The following is an 18386-nucleotide window of genomic DNA, read 5'->3' as shown; positions in this document are numbered from 1 at the left end:
TATAAATTAAAATGTTCTCGTCACGATATGGCTGAGATATTGCCGATGTGACGTTAAATATTAATATCACTCACTCATAATAAAGGTAAGAAGAAGCACGCCACAACTTTTGATTTCAACTGTACATGTTCCATGCACCCATTATCCGTTAATGATTAGTGAATTCGAAATACGTTTCGATGGTTTTCATGGTAAAATCATCACAGCATAAGGTTGATTTAAGTGCCAGTGTTGTCTCGCTCGGCGGTCCTTACTTTAAACCATTAAACAGAAACAAAACCCATAGAGTTAACTATATAGGTCTACGAGCCCAGGGCTGACAAGCAATCCCCTGGACCCCCAGAGCGCATTCGAGTGGATTGGACAAGTCACACATGTTTATACTGCAGTCCTGAATCTGTCTGGGAATGATGTACCGCGCAACCTCTCAATGCCACGGTCTCATCTGGTCTGATTTTGAACTGGGTTGATATTAAAGTGTGTACGGCAAGTATTTCCTGGCATAGATACATCAGTACTGCATGCAAGACTAGTAATTCATTTCGTGCATAACAATAACGTGGGGTTAGACTCTGGAGATTCACCAGACCCAGTTCTATACAACATTGCTGCCGATCGATTCCTCCGGCAACTACAAGCTCAAGGCAATCAGGATACCTCAGTCCCATCTGGGTCCGAGCGCAACAACTAGCTGCTGGTTAGAGGGGAACAGTGGGCAAGTCTGGTAGGTCCCATGAACAGTTCTATCCTCAGCCAGCCGTACACCGTACTCCCGTACCACCGTACTCCCGTACTACCGTACACAGAGGACACACGACTAGAGCATCATGTCGGAAGAAGTTGTCAATCAGGTGCTGTATTCATTTTGTTTTATCGATGTATCGATTATGACGAAGTAGAGATTTAACTTGACTACATGGTGCAATTACGTGATGGCATTTGTAATGATATTTGCAAGCTCTGGAGGAAATCCCTTTGTAAACATAACAGCGATGAGTCGTTTGCTTTGTGTACAACTTCCGCTATCGCCATACTCATCGTTCATGTTCTTTCATAAATGCCTATTTGTAATAATTGATCTTCGAGTATATGGTCTTCCATGTTAAACGATCCTAACACACGTTGATGATGTTAGTCTGCTCCAGATGCAAGAACCCATCCCCGTAACTCGGACAGTGGAGGAGAGATGATGTTATCACCCGCCGACATCCAGTTCATGCCATGTGCTGGCATCAGGGACGACGTCAAACACAACACCGCCGACATCGCCCACGAGGTCCAGCCGATGGATCTGTGTGATGAGAAGGCAGGTCTCAAGGTTGTGGAAAAGGGAGGAGTCTACTTCTCACTAGACAACGCTCGACTCGGGCTTCTCAAACGTCTACAGCGGGAGGGACGCTGCACTAGGGTGAGGGTGGAGCAGGTGCCCCTCAAGAATGTGTCCCCGGGGGTCCAGGACATGATGGCCGTACCGGTACAGCCTGTTCGACAGCGAGGGAGACTGTATGGTAATGTATTGACAATGTTGGGTAAACATTACCACGTGTAGAGTAAACATCAGTAAGGATATCTTCTAATCAATCTAAAATATGTTTGTGCATGTAATGGTCATACATGTGCCGATATTTGGTTTTGTTGTTTTAATACTGAATGTTTATTGCTATAGCTAATTGTTTGGAACCATAGATATCAACGTCTGATATTTTTTCCGATATGTGCGTGGAGTGCGTGCGTGGGTGGGTGGGTGCGTGAGTGAGTGGGTGGGTGGGTTTTGGGAGGGTGGGTGAGTGAGTGAGTGGATGAGTGAGTGAGTGAGTGAGTGAGTGAGTGAGTCAGTGAGTCAGTGCGTGCTTGAGTGGTTGAGTGAGTGAGTGCGTGAGTGAGTGAGTAAGTGAGTGAGTGAGTGAGCGAGCGAGCAACTGCGTGGTTGAGTGAGTGCGTGGTTGAGTGAGTGGTTGAGTACGTGGGTGAGTGAGTGAGTGAGTGAGTGGGCGAGTGAATGAGTGGGGGAGTGGGGGAGTGAGTGAATGGTGCTGTGGTCCCAGCATATATATTGTGGATATTCATATTCACAACACAGCAATGTGACGATGGAGGCTCTCGCTGTATCGTGTTTGAATTAGACCAAAGCATGAAGGGCAATATCTATATGCAGCAGCTAGTACCACTTGGTAGCCAGGCTGTTGAAGCATTCGTTCGTCCCACCGAATATCACAGCTTGATTCCCCACATGGTTACAATGTGTGGAGCCAATGTCTGGTGTCCCCCGGCGTGATGGCTGCGGGAATATTGCCGTAAAGGGCTAAAATACCCCCTCAACAGCCTTAGGTCATATGGCTTCCTGGACATTCGTGTGTTACTGTGGTTTGATGATAGACCCCTACGTCTAAGGATGTTGACTTGTTTTTGTTTTAAAAAACTATATTTTGAGGATTTTCCCTATCAAAGTCAGTGGTAGATTTAACTAGTAAGAAAAGTAAGTAATCTAAGTAAAAAAACGTCAGTTTGAATTTCAACTCAAAACATTTTTCGACGTGGTGAACAAGAAAATGTAGAAGAGCCAGTTTCGTGGTCAAGTCATCGGATAATTAAGCCGAATAATGAGACACTGTGAAGCGGTTTCTTTGTAATTATTGATTAACAGCTGTGCAAATTATGATTATATATATATTTTATATTTTAAGGTTATTTATTATGAACACCATAGTTTAATCGCTTTGTTTTAAAGATTCGTTTTCAAACGAATGACATTGTATATAAATATGACTTTAAAATTGTCTTTGTGAGTTGATATTATAAGGAGTCTACATGTCATGATTGTTGACGTGCTAAATGTTCTACTCTAGAGACCATTTCGCAATCTATATCAGGACTAATCTCTTGTCTGTGACCAGGGCAGCTGGGTGGAATGTAGCCTGCAGTTATAGTTATCTGAACACGAATGGCTGTCACATGTAATGTACAGGTCACACATGTCGACAGATTAGACATTAGTTTGTGTCAGGTCACTCAATCCAAGCAGGTTAGACATTATTGGCAGGAAACATAATCTACAGATCATCATTCCTGGCAGGTCAGCCAGTATTGACAGGAAACATAATCTAGAGATCATTCATTCCTGGCAGGTCAGCCATTATTGACAGGAAACATAATCTAGAGATCATTCATTCCTGGCAGGTCAGCCATTATTGACAGGAAACATAATCTAGAGATCATTCATTCCTGGCAGGTCAGCCATTATTGACAGGAAACATAATCTACAGATCATTCATTCCTGGCAGGTCAGACATTATTGACAGGAAACATAATCTACAGATCATTCATTCCTGGCAGGTCAGACATTATTGACAGGAAACATAATCTAGAGATCATTCATTCCTGGCAGGTCAGACATTATTGACAGGAAACATAATCTGCAGATCATTCATTCCTGGCAGGTCAGCCATTATTGACAGGAAACATAATCTACAGATCATTCATACCTGGCAGGTCAGCCATTATTGACAGGAAACATAATCTACAGATCATTCATTCCTGGCAGGTCAGCCATTATTGACAGGAAACATAATCTACAGATCGTTCATTCCTGGCAGGTCAGCCATTATTGACAGGAAACATAATCTACAGATCGTTCATTCCTGGCAGGTCAGCCATTATTGACAGGAAACATAATCTACAGATCGTTCATTCCTGGCAGGTCAGACATAGTTGACAAGACGCACGGGTCACACATTTCTGGCAGATGAGACATGATTGGCACGGGTCAGTCATTCTTGGAAGCTCATACATTACTAGCAGGACAGGCATTACTGGCTTGTCACAAGTAATCGACAGGTCACTCATTACTTGCAGTTTAGTCTGTATTATTAGCAGGTCACAAGTAATCGACAGGTCACACATTACTTGCAGTTTAATCTTAATTATCAGCAGGTCACAAGTAATCAACAGGTCACTCATTCTTGGCATTTGAGACATTACTTGGAGGACATACATTATTGGCAGGTCATAAGTTAGCGACAGGTTACACACTACTCTCAAGACACAATCCACAGGTCAGATCAGACACTATTGACAGGTAAAGCATGATCGATGTATCGCACCTGACTATTGTTCGATCCCATGAGTAATCGTGTACAATAGATTACGTGCAAACACAACAACACGAGTACTGTCTAACCTAGTGTTTATAGATTAATGAAACGATGCATGTAAGCCCACGTGGTGATTACCGGGTGATTGACTAGAAGTTGTCGCTAATGCACAGCCATGCCGTATAAACCTATTCAAACTCCTATACCACAGCAGGAGACACTGCTAGTGCAACTTACGTCATTTACATCAACTCAAGAATGACATGCACAAGTGTTATCGGTGTGACGAATGGGGCGTTACGTGCACGATAACAGAACTTTGCGATAACAATTTGGCGGTCTGATCAGGTGGCCTCGTGGTTAAAGTATTCACACTTCACTCTGAAGTCCCGGGTTCGATTCCTATGGGTGTTCCCCGTTGTAATATTGCTAATAGAGCAAACAGAGTGCACTGATATGACATGGATGTTCCACAATAAAAGCGCACATTAATTCGACAATGCGCTGATGCTGTTGGCGGGTGGTGGTGGTGTGTGCGTACCTGTGTGCGTGCGCGCGTGCGCGGGCTGTGTTTGTTATAGCCATTTGACTATAACATTCACTGTATTATTACTTATACTCTTTAAATCATTCTGCTTATTTCATTTATAATTTAACTGAGTGAGTAAGTATAGTTGCACGCCGCTTTTAGCAACATTCCAGCAATATCACGGCGGGGGACACTAGAAATGGGCATCACACATTGTCCACATGTGGGGAATCGAAACCGGCTCTTCGGCGTGACGAGTTTTAACCGTTAGGCTATCATTACGCTACGCCTCTTCCCGGAAACACCCTTAAGATAACACCCTTATTTAATAGTGATTTCAAAACACTAGTGATTCGGAAATGGACACTCGACTCTTGTTTTATAAGAGATTTTTCATAGATATGGAAAAGGATTTATCGTTTCTATTTGATTACTATATATCAGCCTTTGTTGATCCACCTTTGTATTTTCCTGTCCAAACGATTCAGTTGCCTTGAGAGTATATGCCGGTTTAAGGTATTGAAAGCTGTAACCATGTGTTCTCCAGTTGTTGGGCATCAAACACTCATCAAACATCCTGACAACATGTGTTTGTTATCTCCCAACTGAAAAAAATATTTTTTTAAAATACCTTCAGCAACCAATGTTTGAGGTGTAAGAGGCGGGTTGGTGTGGTAACCTAATGGTTAAAGTGTCCGCTCGTCACGATGAAGACCCGGGTTCGATTCACCTTATGGGTACAACGTGTGAAGCCAACTTCTGGTGTCCCCCTCCGTGATATTGCTGGAATATTCCTAAAAGTAGCATAAATAAAACTCAGTCAGTTAGTCGTAAGAGGCGACTAACGGAATCAGGTGGTCAGGCTCGCTGGCTCGGTTGACACATGTTATCATATCCCAATTGCGTAGATGAATGCTCATGCTGTTGCTAACTGGCTCGTCTGGTCCAGATCGATTATTAACAGACCACCACACTATAGATGGAATATTGCTGAGTGCGGCGTTAAACAAACAAAAGCATAGACGGTAGGAAGGTGAGGTTTTAGGGCGAAATGTTATAACGTAGCATGCCACCAAGAGTTCTCTCCCTTCCCTAAACATTATCAATTCAAAATACAGGAGGCCTCAAATACATTCAAAGCTGTTGTCCGCAAGCTGACTCCTATTACCTCGATACTTTATCTCGATGTCAGTCTCTGGTGTTTGTACATCTTATCAGAGTGTAAACATTTCGCGTGAAATAGAACAACCATGCATATTTCATCGAAGGATTTCCTTCTGACAGGACCCGGAAGTATTGACATTAACACTGAATTTGAAAATGACTTAAGACCACATTTAAAAAAAAAAAATTTGCGTTGGCGGAGCCGAGGGGGTTTCAGGGTTTTTAACCCTCTGAACCCCCACCCCCACCCCTTCAAAATTCCTGGATCCGCCCATGGTAACTATACTACCCATCAAAAGTTTAGACTCACTAGTGTAAATGTAGCCACTTACTTGTCCACTGTTCTAAACTAGCTTTTTGCAAAATATTCCATACTGTTTAAAGGTACTGTTTAGTTATGAACTGGTGTATTGTAAAACATATTCGTAACATTGAAAAGATTATTGTCATGAGTTCAGTAAATGATTAAAATCTGTGAAAATTGGCGAATTCTTAACAAAACTTTACACCAAAACGCATCTGTTCACATGCACGACATTTGCTCATGCCTTTCGCAATTTGAAGCATCATCCTTGTGCAATTCATCTGCATAAGGTTTTCAGTTGGTTCCCCCAAGTTGGTGGAGAAATTCATCTTCGATGTAACCACATACATATACATAACATATAGTGAGTGCTTTAAGTGAGTCTAAACTTTTGATGGGTAGTATATATTAGGAAAGATACAAGCAAGGAAAGTTTTATCTGTCCTGTGATGTGTTTGGACCTTAATCAGTGTTAAATGAGATAAAACAAAATCACAAGCCTCGTTGTTACGCCTATGCCTATCTCTATTATGGAGAAAAAAAGCTTATCGTGTATGGGTACATCGATAACCTAGATTGCACCATAGCAGGAAAGGATTGCTCTTCGAACTATAGGCAGTAGAGTAAAACGTAGAACAAAATATAAATGGAATTATAAATCATTACTTTTACATGATGAATGCATGATATGTTTGCACACATATGAATCATAACCTTTCTGTTTCCATACAGCCTTAAATAGTGTGTAATATATTTTGATAATAATAATAAGGCCTCTTATACTCTGAGCGCATACAGCATAATTGAGTGAGTGAGTGAGTTAATATTTATCGTCACATCGGCAATATTGCAGCCATATCGTGACGAGAACATTTTATAATTATATTAAAGATGAATAAAGTTAGAAATTAAAAAACCTGTTGACGAAGAACAGTAAAACTACTAGTGTATCACAGATATCCATTTAAAACTAGCAATTAAATCTAAAATATTGGAACTAGAAATGACAATACAATATAAAAACAGGCTGTAGATTGCTAACGACTGAAGGTAGATCACCATACTAGGAACCATGGGGACTTACAGTACATTTGTTTCCTGCATGGACTGATTTACACCATCCCTTCAGCCGTCAGCAAGTTAAGACAAATAAGCCATAAGTTAAAATAACACATATTCTACGATTAAAATTAATGATAAGTTTAAATTTAGCTTGAATGTTTTGGGACTTACGTACCCCCACGGGAGGACAATAATTTTACAATGCTTCAACCCCCTGTGAGGATACAGCCATTAACAATCTCAGCTGCTCAACTAAACTACCAATTTTAAAATATTTATCTATTTACAATTCATTCAACAAATCTAATTCTTTTAAAAATGCAATAACTAAATGAGAACTGATATTATTTAAAAGATCCTTCATCGTTCGTGATTTGAAATAGATATCCCTTGTGATGGAGTACTCAACACAGTCAAGCAAGACATGCTTGACGTGATTCGTTCATCACAAGGGATACAAAACGGAGGATCCTAACCTTTTAATAGGTACTCATGCGTATATCTGGTGTGGCCAATACGACATCGTCGGCATACAGCATAATGGGCATTATAACCCTAGTAAACCCAAGCTATCGGTGAGGACCCAGACGGTTAATACTGACTTTTCCCATCAGGTCATAACTTATCCCACCAGGTACCCATTCACTGCTGGGTGAACAGAGGTAAGTTTGAACAAACTCACTTCCAAGGTGAGATCGCATGTGTCACGTGTGCTTAGTTGTGGGACAGGGCTGAAGTCCTTGAAACTCTCAGGAGTCAAGATAACAATCATTGTCACCAGTCCAAGCACTCCCCGTGACCTACGTTGCGTATCTTCAACTGAATTGTAATCTGGGCTCCATGCTCAGGTTCACACACCACCTAAAATCATATGGTCCCTACCGGTCCCATCGAAATCGTCACGGTGAACACATTTCCGGATTAACTAATCGGTGTGGAAAAAAGATGTTTTAATCACTTCTAGTCAAAAGTATCAACTTTGAATGTAAATGGAAACATTCTGTGTTCATTTGTATGTAAATGTAAGCGCTGAGAAGGCAAAACACGACAAAACAAAATGGCGGCCATTTTGATTTTTGTTTCAAAAACAAAAATGTCAACTAATTTCTACGTCCTTAAGCAACACACAGCAGTAAAAATGAATGTGATCATTTTGATAGTAGTAACACTATCCATGATTAAACTATTCATGATTAAATGAGGTGTTGTCTGGCAGCAAACCAAATGTCGCGAAAATGCCCCCCCACCACATATAGTGGCCTGTAAAGAACCCTTATACCAACATCTGAAAGATCACAGGCCATTTCGTGAGCCCAAGACATCATACTAACTGAAAACAGTGTGAAACAGGCTACGATTTCACATTTTTCAGCTGCTTCCTCCTGGACTATGTAGATTTGTAGACGGATTTCCTCATTACCGTGGCTTCCAAATTTACATTGTTATGTGAAGATGCACATCAACCATCAATGTCCCCATACACTTTTATATTGCAGGTAAAGGCCCTATGAAACTACTGAATATTCTGCACCTGGAGAGGAGGACGTCGCTCACAAGCGTCAACAGCGCAATCACGGACGACGACACCGACGATTCTGATTTCCAAGTCACAGACAGTGAATGTGGTAAGCCAAGATACCACAGCAGATCTTTTTCTGTTGTTTTTTACAAAAAAGCATTGATTTTAAGACAAATCTTTAATCCTCGCAAAGACACGAGGGCCTGTAGACACATCAACATACATCAAGCCTAGCTCCAGGCAGGGTGGGATGGAGAGGCTGTGGGACAGTTCGATTCCTCACATGTGTACAATATGTGAAGTCCATTTCTCGTGCCCTCTGGTAACCCTGAAATAGTACTACATGCGGCGTAAAACCTTATTCATTCACATCAAGGAAGGTAACAACAAATCTGTAAATGTATTTGTTGCGAAGGCCGTCCCTCAACGGATAAAGATATAACGCTGGTTAGGCATCTTCCCAACAGAACTGATACAACCCTGGCATTATGATCGACGCGGGCCCTTCTAGATTTGTACAGCATTGCGCCATTGACCTCAAATGTTTAAATATGTCTAAAGCAATACACAGCTAAAATTTGAGCTAAAGGTTTAGCGTTCAGAACACAGAAAAGGAGGTTATTCCAATGGAAAATGCGAAAACCGATCGATGGTACTGTGATTCTGTTGTTGCCGCATTCAAATTACAGAGCATCGGGAAGAGAATCTTTTCTGGGCTTAGAATGAAATGACTACTCTGAAGACAACCGCCACAACGTCTCTTTCAAAGCCCAACAAAATGAAACCTAATACTTCATCCAAAACTGATAATTTGACATCTTTTTATCTGTGACTCTACACAGCAGTCACTTCTGACCAGCTGTTAACTGAATTTGCCAAAGACCTACTTTACGCAGAAATAAAACGATCAGTTTGAATCAGTTATCGGGACATGAAACAAAATATCTTCTTTGCATCGTATAAACGATGGCTGATTTCAGACAAAACCAACCCTTTTGTGGCCTGGTATACAGCTTAGTAACATTAGTTTGAAACTAGTCTATTTGCGGCGGTTAGAATCGTGTATTTTTCGATCGCGTCATACAAAAATCCGTTTAAAGATGCTTCTTCGTTTGCCTGGTGATCGACGATAATACTATAAACGGGAGTCAGTTTACTGTATCTGAGCGAGGCATTTATGTTACACAGTGGCTGACCACCTCAGTTGAAAAGCGCGGTGGAACCGGCATTGGGCCAGACTAGTACAAGCATACACACTGTTACATGTGGGTGTCGATTTCCAAGTAGAGTGACTAACTGTACGGCGGCGGTCTGTAAATAATCGAGTCTGGACCAGAAAATCCAGTGATCAACAGGATGAGCATCGATCTATGTAATGGGATACGATGACATGTGTCAAACAAGTCAGCGAGCCTGACTACCCTATCCCGTAAGTCGCCTCTTACGACAAACATGGGTTACTGAAGATCAATTCTAACGCGGATCTTCACGGGTCAATTCCGAGTAAAAAAAAGGTCTACCACAAATCTGTTATGGAATTCCGTGTGAAACTAACAATAAATAAATAGTATACAATTCAAATTGTTTTCTAACAGTGACTAAGAATACAAATCTAAGCAAATTACTGCAAGGAAGTTCGATGACAGTACATATTCACTGGTAGTAAAAATACATACATGTACTGTTAACAAGCAGTGTCGCAACTATTGATATGTTATATCATTAATGAGCTAAATAATTTAACAATGTAACTGGGACATCTCAGTGACCATAGATTTTGTTAGATTATTGGCCAAACGCCCTACTGCCCATCACGTTATTTACCATTAAAAGTCAAACTCATAATAGCGCATGAATCTGCGTGTGTTTTCAAGACATTCTGGATTCAACGTCCAATGTCCACTTGTTTCATTCCATCCAACTCTTCATGCAGGGCAGCACCAAGTTCCTTGAGCGTGGTCGGGGTTATTGACGGCGACCTACGTGACGTATTCGTTCAAGGATATCCCAGACATGTTCTATGGAAGCCAAGTGTGAGAGTGCTGTTCTCCCGTTTGACGTAATCAGCAACAATTGAGTTGTCACTCTGTAACACAAACCGGCGAAAATGACGGCGCGCAAATGTCATCACGTGCGCCTCCGTAATGTTCACACGGTAGTACTGTCTCTGACACATCCGTGACAAATATGTAAATATATTCTGCCAGTCACAGTGTTTCCACACAAACAATTACTGAGCCACCGCCCAAAAAGCTCGTTTAGTCCAACGTTAATGTAGCGATTATCTGGGATAACACGTGGACGATGGGCATGCATGTTCCATCTATGTAGCCGATTACATATGTGAGAGGCACTTTGACCAGGTAACACAATCGTTCTGATGAAACGGTGTTGTGCGCCAGTTGTCGCCCTTGGCAGACCAGATCGACGTCTGCACATCATGAAAAACGCTTGCACGAGATTGCCCTTGACGAAATTCTTAACACGTTGTGAATGGAATAATCATTTCAATCGTAAAACTTGGATCCCAAATAATATAGCCCCAACTTGGAACACCCCCTACTTTTTAGATAGTGTTATTCAGACAGTGATTGTAGGTAAAAAAAACAATGACGATAATATTCAACTTGCATCGACTGTGGTCAAGCGTCCGTTTAACGCCTATGGTGGGAATCTTGGGTGAGAAGTGAGTTTTACACAACTGCTGGGCTGTGAGATGATACAAGCACACACCTGTCGTATTCTGTTATAATCTATTATAAGAGATGAATTAATATCTTCGTGGACATTAAGTAATATGCGGGTTATTCTGGCTGCTCCATACACGTCCAGTTCAATCGTGATTCCTAGTCCAGCACAGCACTGCTCCTCACTGAAACTTAAGAGAAACAACTCAATGTAAGATGTTTTACAATGAATTACACTGCCAAACAGCGACAGCAACAACAACAACAACAACAACAACAACACACACACACACCACAGTTCACCCTACCTCACCTCTCATAGCTGCACGGTCCATGTAAATGAAGGCGAAATGTAAACACAACCATCCCTCCTGTCGTTTTCAATCGACGCGTGTATTGTATCATATATTTTATCATTATTATCATTATAATTATTGTACGGAGTTGGTTTATTAATTAGTGGAAACACTTGCCACAAAATGCAAACGCCCTGGGTTTATATTCGTGGTTGATATCGTGTCTTCCGATTTTCATTCCATAAACACTGGCCAGAGAAGCGTCGTAAAATTGCAACAGCCGATCGCAAACCAAGCAGCGATTTGGTTAAAAAATATATTTTACGCACGTTCCAGTTGGTATCATTACAAAATAAGATCCTATGCGCTGTTGCTGAACTCTTTAGCTATTAATACTACTGCTGTGTATTGGCAATTCTACCATGAATCAAGAAAATACTAGATTCTGATTGGTTGTTCAGAAAAATCAGACGGCATCAATTGTGGATTGACGCTCATCTGATTGTAAGGCCGCTTCACCGCGCATTAACGAATCTTATTGTGAGAACTACTTCCGTTTGACCATAATGATGGCGGATCATAACAACAACTCCATGGATTTTGACGCTGACTTTCGAATTTTCCACATAGGCAATTGGAAATTTTTGGATTAAAAATGATTTTGATTTCATTGCGCTTCACTTCGCACGCATAGAACGCTGCCGCACTACTTAGCTTGACCACCAAAATGACTAATATCAATACAACAGACGTGATGGAAATGCTGACAAAACATTTATTTAATCTCGAAAAATACAATTATATGATTTCCCCCACACAATTATGAGGGAACCTCACTATCATATTACCTTCTATTATAAAAATATTCAAACTCAATTACAATACACAGCCCCAAAGATAAACAAAACAATATCTAACATATAAATCAGAAAGCCTTGTAAAAATACATCCCTATCTATGCAAAATATGCAGCAAAACATTAGTAAACATTTACCTACCTGGTAAATGGTATATTTAATTCCGTTTAGAATGGGAAATTTGGCAAGATAGATCTAACGGTCTGGCGAAACACCACATTTATGCCACTCATAGTCATACTCCATCATATCCCGTTGGCGTTGCATCGTTCACAAAATAATTCTGCTCTCTGCCAGCTTCCCTGCAAGGTTGTCACTGTTATGTTCATCTACTTTGGAAATCGCTTGGACACAGTCCAGTCCCAAACGACGAAAACAAAGTTCCAAGGAATCACAAGTTAGTCGCATGTACACTAAGCAGCAGCACTGTCACTCTGTTGTCGCATGCCGGGGTGGGGGCAGTACGTGAAATCATGATCGGCCGGTCATAAAAATCAACAGTCTTTGATGAGTAACAGGTCGTAGGTTGATCAGGAAAGGATCTATTCTTCGATTCTGCAGGGTTCAGATTCGACAGTCAGTCAAGTATTGTCCACTGTCACTTCAAATTTCAACCTTTCGCAAAATGTAAACACTGGCTCGGCCGCCATTTCAAACTGTTGCGTAACTGTCTACTTCGAAGAAAATAAGTAGGTCAGACGATTCCATTATAGTGTGGCCAGGGGGCTACAGTTTCACGGCACACAAAACAATAGGCTGATTTTAGTCGTGTGGAGATGGGATGAAAAAAACACAAGATCTTGGGTATTACATAATTGCATTGTATAAACAGTAGTTTGATTTCTTTGGACAGAATATTGTTATGTTGTAATGTTAAAAATACGAACGGCACCTACCGCTCCCTTCACAGACGAGTTCAATTCGCCTCTCGTCCCATGCCGGATTACGCAGTGTCTTCCGCAGAGCGAGGAAGTTCGATTTTAAATGGGTCATAGAGATATGGAGATAACCCTAGTGTGTTTGAAAATCAGAGACATAGTTTTATTGATTGATGGCGACTAAATATTTCAATTGAAACCTCACGCTACGCGTTCGGTTCCAATTGAAATTTAGTCGCCATCAATTCAGTAAAACATGTCTCTGATTTTCAAACACACTAGGGTTATCTCCTAAATAAATTTGTATTGCAAAATTGTGCGATTCATGTACCCGTATTGCAATATATTGGGAACTTAAGTGTTTGACAGTGAGTGACACTAATTGTGCATGTCATCCTATTTTCTACATTATTAGGCCCTAAACATGTATGTTATGGTTCTGATAACAGCAATCTCAAAATTAGGTTGCATAGACATGGATTCTATTTTCTTTTTTATACAATTTATAGTGTAGTATGACGTTTAGTCATTGAATAACGAAGGGAAACACTCGTTGTGAATGAAAGTATGTGAAGATTTGAAGTTAAACCATAAAGATAAACACAAAAACTTAATATATGTACTTTACCCAATATACCCGTTCTCAGAGAAAATATTGCAATACGTATTGTTTAAAAGGATTATTGCGATGTACCAATATACCGGTAATATCGTGCAGTCCTAATTAATACGCACCTCAAGAAATAACAGCTTCCTCGTGATATATGATAGCTTATTGTAACCTACGAGTGGCCAGTGTTAAAGTCTGATTTTATTTGATTCAGATCCGTCACTAATGTCAGGTTTCAATATCAGATCCCTCAGGTCTCAGTCCAGCTTTAACTACCTCATGTGCCCTTTGATCAGTTTAGCCAGTCATGAAACTTGATCAGAGTCTATGTTTATATTCCGTCTAGCAGTTCTATAAATTGGCACAGATACAAATTTGTGTGTATATTTTATATTACATGGAATGACATCTCATAGAAACGTATATAACTGTGAAATAAAAAACAATCAGTTGATATCAAAGCTGATTTTTGTGTTAACTTTGATTTTGTAGATATTGGGCGATTTGTGAATATGTTCCAAATGGCAACACATGCTGCATACGTTTATGCATTGAACGAAATCTCGCTCAAAGTAAATCTTAACGTAACCTTTACAATCGTGCATGCACACTAGCCGAATATTTCCCAGGACCAATTGTTCTTTTTGCTATTGCATATGATCGAATGGAATGATACATGAGGTGCTTTGAACAAGACGATCCTGTGTCACGCACATGCATCAGAAAACTAATTAATTACCACTGTCGTTAAATGGGGTACCATCGTTATATTTCTCACACGATTAAGACACTATTTCTGATCAGCGAACGTCGTTTAAATTTAATTCAAGTCTAACTGCTCAGACACGAAATGGAGCATCGATATCGTGAAGTGTTTGTAAAACCCCCTTTATGAGTTATTGAAAACTTTAGGTGACTATGTTTTTACGATGCTTTTAGCAATAGTCCAGCAATAAAACATACAAGCTTTCTTTTGATAGAAGACCGTCGTATAGCTAGAATATTGCTGATTGCTGCTTTAAAGAAGAAACAACGTAAATGAACAATTACAACTGATATCAATGTCTGCCATTTCCTATCATGTTAAAAAGATCAAGCATTTCTCATATGCAATAGGAGTTCCACAGTAGGAACTAGGGCTTCAACGAGTCCATTTTCTTGGACTCGAGTACTCGAGGGGTGAGACTCGACTCGGACCCGAGTACTCCGAAATTCATACCTTTCAAGCAAACAATGGCGTAACTTGCATGACATGTGTTCCGATCACACAAGTGAACACTTACTTCATTCCGACTTCATATCGTTATGTGACTAACATTTCCCATTGGTCAGAATCAGTATTTGGATGTTTACTGGACACTTGTTTTTTCATCGTACTTTGTACTGCCAGGGCGGTGGGGTAGCCTAATGGTTAAAGCGTCCGCTCGACACGCTGAAGACCCGGTTCTGATTCCCCACATGGGTGCAATGTGAAGCCCATTTCTGGTGTCCCCGCCGTTATATTGCTGGAATATTGCTAAAAGCGGCGTAAAACCAAACTCAGTCACTCACTTGTACTGCCTGCAAAACGCAGTGATATACCGCACAGGCGGCATTTGGTTATTTTTCTTTTCTCTATCCAGATCAAGATACGCCCATACATTTGATTCTTTATCTTTCTCCATGTCTATCAATTGTCAAGATAGTTACCTTATCATTTTAAGAAGTGAAATTTCAAACGATGTATAATATTTACTCTCAGCTGCAGAGAATTGTAACAACTAATACCATACAGCCACACCTTATGAGGAGTAAACTATTTAATATAGGTCTTAATAAAAACATTATCAGATGGGTACATAGAACTCACTAGTCAGTGTAAATGGCTATCAATCTTCTTTTCTCTCAACCCTCTACTGCAGAACCAAATGGCTGTGTTCCTTCATCCGTACTCTTCGTTTTGTATACCAATGACTGTTACTTGTCAATATATGACGTGTTTACTGTGAAATTCGCAGATGACGCCACTGTTACTGGCCTAATTTCCGATTCTGAACATTATTATTGTCAAGGCATTGACAAAACAGTAATGACAGTTTTTTATCAAACCTTTATTCAAAGTGTGTTGTCCTACAATTTTCTATGTTGGTATGGGAGTCTGTCTCATTGCAACAAAAAGAAGGTTTTCAAAATTGTTAATACTGCTTGCAAAATTTCTGGGGTGTCTTTTAAGTATATTCCCTTTATCTATGAGCGCCAGATTGTCACAAAGGCAAATAAAATGGTTGATGATTTGATGGTTGACATATTTGATCTCACCATTTTGAACTACTTCCTTCTGGACGCTGCTGTCGATTACCTTCCCTCAAAACAGAGTTCGACAGTCTTTCATACCATCAAGTATTCGTGAATGCAACAAATATTTTGAATCACCATCACGTGATTACAACTAGAATTATTCAGCCTCTTTACCTATGTGGTTAATTGAATTATATCATGTCAGTTTTATTGTGTAAATAGCATTCGTTTTCTGCATGTAATTATTGTGTATATTTTTGTGAACTGTGTATATATTCATTTTGAGACAGTTGGATGTATAAGAATTTCCTCTGGGATAATCAAGTTACATCTTATCTTAATATTAGACGTTAACGGCCGCTCATGCTTAGCACATGGCAGACAGTCTGTCAACGTCAATAATTCGAGTTATCTCCCCTTTTCGAGTCCTCGAGTCCTTGAAAACGGACTCGAGTCCAGCTAAACCCGACTCGTCCTCGAGTACTCGAGTACCCGTGGAAGCCCTAGTAGGAACACGATCGGGCAAAGTCTTTTGTTCCATTTTATGTTTGCATTTGCAGAATAGATTTATATTCATCGATAACCTAGAGCTATGTGACAGCAGACGTGAAATAAATCGTTATAGTTTCGTGTTTCCTGATGACCATAAAAGTCCTCATCATCGGAACAGATAACGACGTCATTCGCTGAAATGTTTTCCCCGTTTTGTATCACATTTTGTACCACGTTGCATTGGGGGAAGTAGTTCCTAGTTTGTATAACAAAAACGTTCATTCTTTAATGTATGAGACAGCTAAGTTGTTTTCTGGAACATAAACTTTTATGAAACAAGATCCCTTCAGATATGCTTTGCATTAACAAGATGCACTTGAATTAAAGTGCTCTGCTGTATCCTTAACGCTTACAGGGGATGAAAATGGCTTTACTCAGCTTTTTGCAATATTCCTTCACGGGGGGACACAATGTTGCCTATTTGAATCGAACCAATGCCTTCGGCGTGACGGGCGAACGCTTTAACCAGTAGTAATCCCATCGCCCGTAACGCCGGCAGTCATCATCCGAAATGTCAAAAGGGTGTTTTTGTTGTTATTAATGCCGCACTCAGCAATATTCCAGCAATATGGCGGCGGTCTATAAATAATCAAGTCTGGCCCAGACAATCTCGTGATCAACATCATGAGCATCGATCTGAGGGACATATGACTCACGGGTTGCACAATGAGCCATGGTACTATTTAACTGAGGCATTTCATTTTTACAGATTGGAGCGCCGATGTTCGAGACAGCTCCAGCTTGATGTCCTCAGGGGAAGACACGGAAGCCGAGGGAGACAATATGCTGTAAACATACTGCCTGGTAGTTGTTCTAATGATCGTTTATGTTGCTGGAGGAATCTAATCCTAAGTTGGGGAGAGGCTGCAGCTGAAAGTGTGTCCTACCGAGCAGTGGGATCCCTGATGCTGGAAGAATTGACGTGCCTTAGAGGGATCACAGCTGGTTACTGTATGACCAGTTAACGTGACCAAGTATCAGGTGGACCTCCGGCCCTCTGCCAGAATGTCGGAAGGAAATGGCTTTTCTAATTTGTTCTTGGTTGATGGAGAGCGGTTTTACGGTATCCTTTTTGCTATCGTTCGAATCAATATAGTTCTTTTATTTACGGAATAAACGATAAAATGTCGAAGCATGTTGATACATATTACATGGGAATCTTATCGTTTTGTTCTTAAGAAGAATGTCCGTCGGGTGTGGTGTGTGGGATGTGTGTAGTGTGCTTGGTTGTGTGGGGAAGGTAGCCTGGCCAGTTCGAAAATCCCTCGATTACTTTTGGGAACATTTTATAATATAATTACTGGTATATCGAAAAAATAAACTGCATAATTGTGTTGATTAATTAAAAAATCATAGTTGGTAATATGGGGTAAGTAAATTGGTTTATAGCCGCTGTGCTAGGATGTGGTGCTGTCAAATCTAGAAATATACACAGGGCGAATCTGGGATTCAAACCACGACCTTGTATTTCTGACGGGATGAAGAGACCGATATCCACATATATATAAACGACGCCTTAATATATCATTTGACCAAGCTGTTCAAATTAAGATTAAGGGA

General features: G+C 40.5%; 1 protein-coding gene across 1 annotated transcript; it reads left to right on the top strand.

The window, feature by feature from the left end:
• Window positions 1-438: 438 nt before the first annotated feature.
• LOC124259885 lies at window positions 439-17955 on the top strand. Its single transcript, XM_046694106.1, has 4 exons — window positions 439-851; window positions 1136-1508; window positions 8647-8775; window positions 17536-17955. The coding sequence occupies exons 1-4, from the start codon at window positions 828-830 to the stop codon at window positions 17616-17618; spliced, it is 609 nt and encodes a 202-aa protein (XP_046550062.1). The 5' UTR covers window positions 439-827; the 3' UTR covers window positions 17619-17955.
• Window positions 17956-18386: the final 431 nt, after the last annotated feature.

Source organism: Haliotis rubra, unplaced genomic scaffold, assembly GCF_003918875.1.
Source record: "Haliotis rubra isolate DU_JTF1 unplaced genomic scaffold, ASM391887v1 Scf74, whole genome shotgun sequence".
NCBI classification, from domain to species: Eukaryota; Metazoa; Mollusca; class Gastropoda; order Lepetellida; family Haliotidae; genus Haliotis; species Haliotis rubra.
Note: the sequence above shows the minus strand (reverse complement) of the source record. Positions and strands in the feature narration are given on the sequence as shown.